Source organism: Ixodes scapularis, unplaced genomic scaffold, assembly GCF_016920785.2.
Source record: "Ixodes scapularis isolate PalLabHiFi unplaced genomic scaffold, ASM1692078v2 PGA_scaffold1__304_contigs__length_218370807, whole genome shotgun sequence".
Classification (NCBI taxonomy): Eukaryota; Metazoa; Arthropoda; class Arachnida; order Ixodida; family Ixodidae; genus Ixodes; species Ixodes scapularis.
The window spans coordinates 183,751,981-183,764,087 of NW_024609846.1; the positions used below are offsets into that span (position 1 = coordinate 183,751,981).

General features: G+C 47.1%; 1 protein-coding gene across 1 annotated transcript; it reads left to right on the forward strand.

The window, feature by feature from the left end:
• Positions 1-10,167: 10,167 nt before the first annotated feature.
• On the forward strand, positions 10,168-11,745 carry LOC120840872. Its single transcript, XM_040211640.3, has one exon. It carries the CDS (start codon positions 10,228-10,230, stop codon positions 11,743-11,745), a length of 1,518 nt encoding a protein of 505 aa, XP_040067574.2. The 5' UTR covers positions 10,168-10,227.
• The last annotated feature ends 362 nt before the right edge of the window (positions 11,746-12,107 follow it).

Here is a 12,107-nt window from a genome sequence, read left to right on the forward strand (position 1 = left end):
CTCCAAGGGGCAAGCTAGCCCCAGCCTGGCTAGCCGGCCCGGCAGTTCAGTGGGGGTTCCTTGTACAGCCAAGCTTGGCTAAACGGTGTAAAACAAGCGTGGGCCAGGCTGGCAGTTCAGTGGTCAGCCAAGCTTGGCAAAACGGTCTAAATGCATCCTGGGCCACACTGGCAGTTCAGTGGTCAGTCAAGCTTGGCAAAACGGTGTAAATGCAGTGTGGGCCAAGGTGGGAGTTCTCTGGTCATTCAATCTTGGCTATACGGGGAATTTACAGACTTCTCCCAAGGAAGTCTATGTTGTCATTCAAAGGATGTTTTTTAGTCAAACATCTCCAGTTTTTGGTGCTGTGTGCAGAAAAAAACTGGTTGCTACCTTGTTCCGGATTTAGTGACCCACGATTAATGGAGCTGCTAAAGTAATTTTCTCAGAATACTTAAACAATAAAATGAAAGTTGAAAACATGCGCGAGCTGCTGTATTTATTGTGCAGTTGGCATGCAAATGAAGCTGCAAAATCAAGTCAAGTTTGATACAGTGGTTTTTTATTTCATGTTCAGTACATGGTGCTAGCTTATGCCCGAGTTCCACTACAGCGACAAACAGAAACAAATGACGACAAGTCTCAAACCCGAGTCTTTCCCGATTTGACAGGCTTTGTAGAATAAAGGAGGCTATGCTTAAACACAAGCATCATGCACGCGAGGGTATCTTTGGCAGGCTTAGAATCACTCATGCTTATTTCACGAGCACCGAACGAATAAACGCCGCCTGCCAAAAGTACCACCACGGGCATGCTGAATGGGTTGGAGGCTTGTAGCTGTCGTTTGTTTCTGTTTGTCGCTCTCGTGTCCCACTAGAGCGACAAAGGTTGGTTGCTGGTCGAGTATCTGGTGCCTGGCAACTGCGCTTCAGAGCTAGTAGGTGGCTCTGCCGATTCGAGTACTAATGACAGCAGTTGTACACAGTTCACCCCATGGCCACTTCATCGCTGTGACGTAGAGCTGGATAGCAGCACCTGGAGAAGGAACAAGATAACCAGTGATGCATGTTTAGTAAATATGTTTCACATGAACTATAAATCATGCTCCTAATTAAATTATAACAGCAGAAAGGCAACCCAAAAGGTCTTGGTGGTATCTTCAGTCTCCTTCAATATAAAAGACGTACTAAAAGCGCGTGGCCGAGATGACCGTGGTCGGGGGCGCTATGTGCGCTCCACGAGATTCTGTTCTGCCTCGAGGAAAGGACGCTCACTCGGGGCTGAACTGGTCCTGAACTTGCGGACAGTTTTCGATTTAGGTTTAGACTAAGAGCGTGCTTTATCGGCATTGCGCCCACAGATATGATCATGGAGGCTCGAAGTAAGCATGCTCATTATTGTTTTTGTTATCAGTTGTTTCTGGTGTAAAATTTGAAAACAGGCACAAATATTAATGTTGCACCCGAGCCTCATATTTGAAAAAGAAAATGTCTTGATGAGCGGATTTATTAATCAGAAGGATGGCATGGACCATGCACTTTAGAAGTGAAAATAATTGCCTTGACTCGGGCCAGTTTCTCTCGGACAGCCATTTCAGAATTAGTGGCTGTGACATAATGTGAATGAACTGCTCTCCACCGTGAACCCAAAAACTGATAAGTGTGCATTGCACTTTAGCTGAACACTAAGTGAGTTCCCCCTTGGGTAGGTTGGGATCTCCCAGAGCACACCAGTCACGGCCTCGGCCAGGCGCTCCCACTGGGTCTTTCATACTGCAGGAGAATACATAACGCAGGAACTACAGAACTTGACAGTGACAAACATGATTTCCCTCCATTTGTAGAATACTACTGTCAGTAAATGCAAAATAAAAGCCAGTTAGAGCACCTCAATGTGAACACCACATATAACATACAGTACTGTGGAAGGTTGCTCAGATCGTTTGAAAGCAGACTTTGAATTGCCGCAAGGGAATTCTTGATTCTCTTGATAGTAAAACCAAGCCATAAGTACAACTTCACTGTAAAGACAATGTTTTCTATCTGCTTTTCTTTAAATGCATAGAAGTACTTTTTGGTATTTATGTTACCTACCTCTAAAAAGACGAAGGACCAGTAAAAGGAAACACAGACACAGTTACGTACAAAACGAGCATGTTGGTAACAGTAACTAAACATGAGGAAGACACAGAGAAAGAGGGGGACAGACGGACAACTTCGTTGTCCGTCCCCCCTTTCTTTGCATCTTCCTCATGTTTAATCACAAACACAGCGCTGTCTTTCCTTTTACTCGTCAATCTTTTTTGCGCTGTTTTAACCCATTCAATATGACCACCAATCAACTCGACCAACTTTACACCTTGCTACCTCTAAGGTTGCAATATAAAGTGGTCTCAACTTCCACTGATAGCCCTGAAGCTATAAACCCACAAAAAACCAAATTCCCTAGAAATTAAAACGACACAAAAGAAAATCAGATCAGAAAAACATTCAGTCTGACTTGATTATATTGAATCAATAAATACAATGAATGTGAGCAATATTTTTGTGAAATTGTATTATAAACTTTCAATGTAAAATGGGATGAGAGTCCCACTAAAGCAACCAAGAGGAACAACAACCGACCCCGACACGACTTAAATACATTCAGCATGCACACGAAGATACCTTTGGCAGGCTTCCCATTTTTCGAGGCTCATGAAAAAAGCACAAGTTATTGCAAGCCTGCCAAAAGATATCTTGGTATGCATGCTGCATGGTCTTGGGGCTTAAGATGGCAAGTTGGCTATTCATCACTGAATAATATGCCAAAAAAACACAGACACAACAAAGGAAGATCTGGACAGAACACTGCATAACCTTCAACTGAATGGTTCGTATAAAAAAACAGAAATACATATAGACCCTTTCAGGCAACATTTCATGGGTGCGCCGCCGCCACCTTGACGTCACGTGACCCTGCCGCCACAGCCGACCTTCAGTTTCTCGCAGTTCTCCGCGTTGTGTGCTGCACCGGCCACCACCGGAGCTTTGTTCTCGAGTTCTTTTACGTTCTGCGTTGAAATCGTGTCTTTGCTTTAGGTCCTTTCGATATTTCGGGCTTTCATTTAATCATTTGATACCGACATTTGAACATCGCTCTTGTATTTTCTTATTTATGGAATGGAATCGGACAGCGAATGGATCGACGATACAAGATTATGGCCTAGACTTCAGAGACCATTAAGTTCATCACATTTTGTTTTTATCGTTAATAAGGGCAGTCAACACCATTGCGACACATAAAAATTTCAACTGACGCTGTAAGGCTATCGCAGTCGTGCTTCTTGCTGCATGTGCGAACTTTAGACATTGTTTCTGTAAGTAAAAGCCGAACCGCATGTAAGTGCTCAAGCGAGCGGCGAGACGAGCAACGGTGACAACGATGAGAGTCAGCGACGAAGATTTCTCGCTGTCGCCCGTTGCATCGCTCGGTTTTTGGATTTCTAGAAAACGTCGCTCGTCGTTTTGGTCGCTTGCGTGCGGTTTGCCTCGTCGCGCGACTGATCGAGCGAAAGCGAAGCGAGTCGCTTGTCTCGCTGCTCCCCAAATCGCTTTCATGCGGTTTTCTAGAAATCAAAAAGCCGAGCGCCGCGACGGGTGGCAGTGAGAAACTTTCGTTGCTGACTCGTCGTTGTCTCTCGTCTTGCTTGCTAAAGCGCTTACATGCGGTCCGGCTTTTATCTACGGAAACAATGTCTAAAAGCGCGCACATGCACCGAGAAGCACGACTGCGATAGCCTCACTGCCAAAAATTTGGGGGTTTTGCGTGCCAAACCAACGACGGGCATCTGGAGATAGCCTCACTGCGTCAGTTGATATTTTCATATGTCGCAATGGTGTTGACTGCCCTTTATTAGCAACAAAAACAAAAGAATGTGATGAACTTACATGTTCTCTGAAGCCTAGGCCATGATCTTGTATCGTGATCCATTCACTGTCCGATTCCATTCTATAAATAAGAAAATACATCTATATTGAAACTTAGGTATCAGATGAATAAATGAAAGCCGGAAATATCAAAAAGACCTAAAGAAAACACTCGACTTCAACGCGGAACGTAAAAGAACACGAAAACAAAGCTCTGGTGGTGACCGGTGCAGCACACAATGCGAAGCAACGGCGACAAAATGAAGGTCAGCTATGGCAGCCCGTTAAGCGCACCGACTGGTGGTAGCTCGAGTAACTGACTCCCTAAAAGCATCTATACAGATAAAAACTGACACCTGCTGGCAGAACACTGTAAGGTCAAAATGCACTTCCTCAGAAACCAGTGCCACTAGTTCCACAGAGAGTGAAATTCTGTCAGACAATGACACTAAGGGTGCACCTCAGACAAGAGTTGTTACCCTGGTATTTCATCCAGAAGGTCACCTAGCAATTCACTGTGTCCATTGTGAGTGCAAGTCCAACTTAGAAAAAGACTAGTGCCATGGGCTGCTACAAGACAAAAGCAAAGAGGAAAATTCACAATGCCTTCTTGATGAAATCCTAGAATAACAACTCATGTGAGCCCACCCTCATTACTAATACATGACAAAGAATTCCACGGTCTGCAGAGCCAATGACGCTCGTTTCTGGGGGAGTGCGTTCAGACGACGCATCAGCCCACTTCACATGGCGCAATTTCGCTTGCAAATTTACACCTGTGACTGCAGGCACTGCAGCTTCCCCCATGCCTATATTTCGCTGCATGAGTGACGTCACAACAGCAAACTCCCAAGTAAAGTCACACCATGCGAATCAGGTTTACAGTGTTCACACAGCATGTGTTACTCCCTATCAGTAGATACATTTTTTTTACCAAAGTAAACTATTCAGTTAAAAGTTAAGACGTGTCCTGCCCAGATCTTCCTTCATTTCGTCTGTGTTTTTTGGCGTATTATCCAGTCTTGAGGCATATCAGTGTCAGGTGTTTCTCTTTGTCGCTCTAGTAGGACTCGGGCAGGGTGGGGAAACAGTCATGTCTCAATAATATGGATACTCTGCTATATAAAAACCGTTTTCGGGGACCAACCGGGTAAATACCTGCATTTTGTCCTGTTATTATGCACAGCTCACATTATGGACGCTTTTGGGTAGGAACGGAGGTGTCCATTTGCATGAGACAGCACTGTCATATTCCCTAGTGTTGAAATTAATGCCTGCACGCTCTGAAGCCACGTAGCAGGTTTCTCCACTGAACACTAATGCGTAGCGGTGGCATGGCAGATGTTTGTGGCTGCAGAACACACCGCAGGCAAATGATATCCAATGTGGACAATCATGGATATTTGACATTAGAATCAACCAACAAATAGGCCTACATGTTGCTGTCACAGAATTGAAAGATTTTTTTCTTCGTGTGATTCCGTTTTGAGTAAGATGCACAAGTGCCGAAAACACGAGCTCGGAAGAGAAGAAAAAGAAAAAAAGAAGGAAGGCGGAAGCTGCATAGAGCTAGGCTTCAGTGGTTGGAACAACAAGCAAGGCTTCAGTGGTGTGGGAGGTCGAACCCCGAACAAGGCTTTGTCAAGATGGTTGGTGGGCCCTGAGCAAACTTCGACGATGTGCATGTGCTTGTGAGCGAGCGCTGTTCGGCACTATAAGCACCCAAGCCACCACAAGTTCTCGACTCCAACTGGTGCCGCAAGGGAGTGGGACCACCACCGACATCTTGGGACCATGATTCGACTTTCCTCATACGAAATGTATAGCGTCTTTGATTTGGCTTCTGTTCCCTCCTTGTTACGCTTTCGAAGCTTTTGTGATTTTCTTGCCCCTGTTACGAAGAGCAGAAGGCTTGCAAGATATGTTCTTTTCCTTTATTATTTTCATTTTTTTACGACCGTTTGTACGTCCTGTGCACCTTTTCTTTAATTTTGAATTTCATTACTCATAAATAGTGTTTCGAAATGCCAGGTACAAGTCACTCTCAATTCCTACCGCCTCTAAGGAAGTCCATCACCTAGGTGTGGCCCTAGTACCTGGACAGCGGTCCAATTCAGATTACAAGTTGGTTTGTTTATGGCATCTTTTCCAACCGAACCTGTGACAAACTGGCATCCACTACAGGACTTGAACCTGTCACAAGTTAGTCACAGGTTCGGTTGGAAAAGATCCCATAAAAACAAACTTGTAATTTGAATTGGACTGCTGTCCAGGTGCTAAGGCCACACCTAGGCGATGGACTTCCTGAGAGGCGGTAGGAATTGAGAGTGAGTCGAGCCTGGCGTTATGGAACACTATTTAATAGTAAAGAAATTCAAAAGTAAAGAAAAGGTGCACAGGACGCACACACAGTCGTAAAAAAAAAGGAATAAATAAAGGAATAGAACATATCTTGCAAGCGTTCCACTCTTCATAACCGCAGAAGGAAAAACACAAAAGCTTTGAAAGCATAACAAAAGGAACAGAAGCCAAATCAAAGATGCCATACATTTGGAGGAAGAGGAGAGTCCAATCATGGTCCCAAGATGTCGGTGGTGGCTTGGGTGCTTACAGCACCACACAGTGCTCACTCACAAGCACAGGCACATTGTCTAAGACTTGCTCGGGGCCCACCAACAGTCTTGACGAAGCCTTGCTCAAGGTTTGACCACCCAAACCCACGAAGCCTTGCTTGCCGTTCCACCGGCCATAGCGCCGATGCCTTGCTTCGCGTTCCACCACAACCACACCGTGCGCGGGTTCCATCTTCTTTCTTCTTGATCCCTTCCTCCGAGCTTGTGCTTTTGGCACTCGCACATTTTGCTCAAAAAGGAAACCAGTAAAAAGAGTACAATAACCACTGAATTCTGTGAGAGTTGTTATGACTGTGAATGTCTAGAGGGCAAAGTTGACATTTGCAACAAAACTTGAAATAATAAGGCATGTGGAGAAGAAGACAAAAAGTTTTGTGTCACTGGAGCCCACAAGATCTTTGTAAACTACTCAAGAAACGGTGTGACATAAAAGCGGGACAAAACACATTCTGACGCACGGCATGTTAAGACATCGAGAAACCACTACAGAGGTGGTTTAGAGATGTCGGGGCAAGCAACATTCCTATATTGGGACCAATCTTCTTAAGGCATGTGAAAAACTCCTTTTACTCTTGAAGTGAAGAATCTTCTAAAAGAATGTGAAAGATTCCTTTTACCTTGATGTGAAGAACTTCATTGCAAGTGGATAGCTACATTAACTTAAGGGCCACCATGGCACAGGAGAAAAGACCATCTAAGGGATGGATAGATAGATGCAAACGGCTGTACCTTTTGTAACGAGCAGTAGTGCCAGTGTATGTGATGGGACTATTGTGGTGGCAGTGCCAGCGTCGAAAGAGAAAGTCAATGGCTCAACAATCAATTGAAGCCAAGTATGAAACCAGAAATAGTTAAATGCCTTGCCAAGGAAATTGGCCTGCAGTGGCAAAAGCATCCCTGGCAAGCGATTCACAGTTCGCATGGAAACTAACAGAACAAGGCCCAGATATCAGAGCTTTTAAAAACCAACACGTATGGCACCACAAAAATGTATTCTTAGTGATGGGAAAGTTTAGAATGCCAAATATTATGAGCTGTTGCAGTAAAACCATCATATACGTATGAAACATGAAATCATGGATGACTCGGGATCTCTTTGGCTGGGTCTTTGGTGGCTCGTGGACTGGGAAGCCGAGTTTGTGGATAAGCGTCCCAGCGTGTGCTTACTTGGTGACATGTGCCGCTTAACACTATCCAGTTCCATTCTAGCAGCCAAACACGACATCCAAGCTACATCCGTTAGACCAAGGCATAATTCAAAGGTAGTCTAGATTGTGTTTACCATTTATAAATGTCCAGGCACGTCTGCAATTTAGCCCATCCAGAGGCTTTCGGAGACGGTCACAAGAGCCAGCAGCTTGCTTGGGCAGCTCACTGTCAGCCACTCTGTCCTTCCATGCACCGTGCCACCTCCATGAGCTCCCACTGAAAAAAAAAAAAAAAAGCAGAATCGGAAATTATACCTGCAATAAGAACATCTCAGCAGCAGAGGCTACGTTATGGTGCCTGGAATGCGCCTCCAACTGGTTCGTTTAGTGTTCTATATAACCCATGTACCAAAAGTGGTCTCTAAGCGACAAAATTAAATGACACCACAGGAGCTGGCATGTCATGCTGTTGGATGTTGCAATCCTGGCAGTTAGTCGTACAACTTCTGGCAAAAAATATATGAGCTAACACAGCTGTCATTGTCCTCGCAACATTCAAAATCCTGGCTGACAAAGCTTCTATGGACTGTCAAGCTGAGGGATACCCTCTCTGTCCCCCTCCCTTTTCCAGCAGAAACTACCTCAACTGTCATGATGTTCACAGCCCGGAAAAGATCCCCTAGAAGTTTATTCAGGAGCAACTAGGGTAGCTATAGAGACAAACTCTCGCACTATGAAGCCATTCCACAAATCTGCCATAAGCAGCAGCAGTTCGTTGAAAGTATAGAAGTTTGCCTTGCAAATACATTTCGAGATGAAGTTGCATCTCTGGATTCTACCAAGACTCTAGTTTCCAGCAAAGATTTACGTTGGCAGGCCGGCCGAGTTGCTGAGTAGGAGGAAGGTGCATGTGTCACACCACACGTGTCTTTTGCTTACATTCAGAGAAAGGAAGGTTGAAATTCCCTGATCGATACTGATTAGGCTGGAAATCTTGAGACTTTTCCAATTGCCGAATTTCTCAACAATACCAATTTTCAGCTCATAGAAACCCTGCACAGGTTTGAGTCAGGTACTAACGGCCATTAACAACTGCGTGAATTACTGTACACATATGCGGTAACTATACTAAAGCCCAACTTATTCTAGTAACGCACAACGCCATAAAACTACCAAAAAACACCGAGCATGCACCCGCGGCAGAGTAAGCGCTCAACCCCTACTTTTGAAACATATCAACTCATCTAAGGACATATTAATGCCTATTCCTCTATTTTAAGCAAGTTAAAAAAATATATGAAAGAGACATCAGGCACCCTGTCGCCATGGGCGTTTATCTCCACGACTGGCAGGCAGAATGGGGATAGAACAAGTAGAACAGCAAAGCAGGAGAGGAATAGGAGGGGTGCAGTCGAAAAGAGCTAGAAAGTAATATACTTGGGGACAATGTTCCGTGGCAATGAAGCTAAAGCTAGAGAGCCAAAGGACACCATTTCACTGCATAGCTGAATATAGTTCAACCATAATAATTTGCTGGGTGGAACGTAACCAATTAAAATATATGTAAAATTGTTCCGTTTAGCTTTGACTTTAGAATGTTAGCATAACATTGGCCAGGATGTGCCAAACCTAGAGCATTTCCTTTTTAGCCATTTTGTGCTTTCTTGGTTTAAATTCACCCTAGGTTTTCTAGCTCCCTGCAAAATTAAGATGGCATCTGTAAGGATCAGAGCGTATGTTTTCCTTAATTAGTATTGTTTTGTCTTCCACCGCTTGCCGGCATTGCCGGGAGGGTCACCTCTTCGAGGGGAGGGGGTGCTGGCGGTGCGCGAGAGCGAGCAAATGGCCCCTCCGCGAGCGCGCGCGCCGCGCGCGCGGAAGGAATGTGTTCCCTTGGGGGACGTAGGCGGACCCCCGGGGGAGCGGGGTTTGGGGAGTTGGAGCGGGAGAGGTCCCGGAGTCGGTCGCGGACGTGTGTCGTCCGCAGGCCCTTTGTTCTTTGTGAATAAATGTATAGTTAAAAAGCATCAAATCGTCGTCGCTGCCACTGCCTCGCCATCGAAGTCACCAGCCGCGATCGGGGAGAGGATCTTCGACAGCTGACGTCTCTCTCCACCACAACAAGAACTTTACTGGCGCAGCTCGACAGCGATGAGCGAGCCTTGGTGACGATCAGAGGATCAAGAAGGCGACAGAGGTGGTCCAGCTGAAGCTTCCTGGCTGGCCAGGTGCTTGAACGGAGCGACCGACGGAATCCGCCGACAAGCAGCGCTGAGCGTCAGGGAGCGGTACTGCCGAAGCGGACTGGCCGGTGGAAAGCGGCGCATGCGGCACATCGACGGAGAGAAAACCACCTGGGTCATCGGACAGCAACGCTGAACGACCGGTGACTGAAACCAGGGACCTCGAGGGTCAGGAGTTCCGACGCCGAGGCCAAGGACGACTACTGAGGACGCAATATCCGGGCTCTGGGCTTCAAACTGCGGCAACGTTTGCGCCGGGTGAGTGGGATTTCTTGCGTCGGGTCGAGGTTGGCATGGCTGGTAGTTGGCGGGACTTATGGTTTTGACGCGTCAGATGCTGGCCGACATGGAGAACGGGTTAAATGGAGAGAACTCGCAGGGGACAGGAGCCTCTAGTCAGGGGCAGGAGGCGCCACAGGGTGCGACAGAAAAGGAATCGGAGGCGGTCACAATTCGAAGGCTCGAACTAGAATTTGAGTTGCGGAAAGCGCAACTTCAGATTGAGTCCGAAGAGGGGATCGCGTTGCGCATGGCACAGCTAGGAAAGGAAAGTGGTCGACCTTCGTCCTCTGGGTCGGAAACAGGCGACCAACGGCACGCAGGCTTAGACCCGGTTGCGCAATGCGCAAAAGTTTTGAAAGGGTACAGCCTGCCATGTGACGCGGACGTTCCTTTATGGTTTGATGAGGTGGAAAAATTGTTTACCACGTACCAGGTGCCGGATAGTGGTCGAGTACATTTGATTATGCCGGTGCTAACGGAGCGTGTCCGCTACCTGCTGCACAGTCTAGGGCAAGACGATTGTTTAGATTACGAGTCGGTAAAACGGGCGGTGCTGAGCGAACTGAAACTCACGCCAGCTGAGTACCTAGACAGGTTCGACAGTGCAGCCAAAAGAAAAGATGAAACATGGGCTCAGTTCGCCTCCCGTGTCCGAACCTACTTCACGTATTACCTTCAGGTGAGAGGTGCGGACACGCAGGAGACAGTAACGGAGCTCATGGTTGCTGATCGGATTAAGGCGAGCCTGAGTACCGATGGTCTGGAGTATGTTCGCCTTCGCGAGGGAGAAACTTGGTTAAAACCGGTCGAGGTGGCGAGGGTGTTACAGACTTATGAGCAGGCAAAAGGGAAAGGGAGCGCCACAAAACAGGTGTACGTTCCAACAGAACAGTCAGGGACGGGGCGCTCGCCAGGGTTCAAAGGTCCCGTGAACTCGGGTCGAGCAGCTGTAAGGTGTCATGTATGTCATGAGCAGGGACACATTGCCAAGCACTGCCCTCGCGCTTCGGGTAGTGAGGTGCCTCAGGGGCTGGCAAATGTTCCTGAACCGAAAGGGCAGACAGACAGAGTGTTAACCGCTCGGGTTGAGGTGAGGCGGTCGATTTCGGAGACGGGCCGCTCGAAGTTACAATTGGTTCAACTGGAGTGCGGCGACGTACACACCGAAGCAGTGCTCGACACGGGTACCGAAATGACGGTGGTACGGGAGAGCCTGCTACCTCAAGCTTTGAGGGAACCGTCGGGCACAGTGAAGCTAGTGTCCGCTTTTGGCCACGCCATTGATGCCAATCTTGCAACACTTCCAATAAGGTTGAGCTGTCCAGGGGCGGTAGAAAATTCAACTAAAGCCGACTTAGTGTGCGCGCTCACCAATCAGCTGGCGGAAGGGGTGAACTGTTTGCTTGCCTGGGAAGATTGGGAACTGTTGAAAGCTAGGAGCAGTAAGGTCCACGTGCAACAGGGAGGTACAGCGGCCTATCCTTGTGAAGTTAAAGAACAGAACGTAGGAAGAGATGAAGACAGCGAAGCACTGACTTGTGGGGTTGGCTAGGTAGGCCTTGGCCCTTCAGCGTTACAATGTAACAGTCCAGCATGGGAAGGGAACCAGTAACGGAAATACTGACGCATAGTGCGGGCTCAACAATTTATGTTGGGAATCGACTGAGTGATCATGCCATGCCGCCTCGGTTAGACGTGAATGTTCCCCTCACCCGTGCCGCAGGGCGCAGTGGGGCTGTGAAGTGAATTGGCGAGTTGAACTTGGGGACCCAAAAGGACGCTTTTCTCGTTGCTGTTGTGAATACGTTCAATGCGAATGTTACGCTGTTTTCCTCTTTGTGTGTGTGTTATTTTTCAGCCTTTGGGATGTCACGCACGCGTTTTGGACCCTTTCTATGTTTGCACTGGGACATT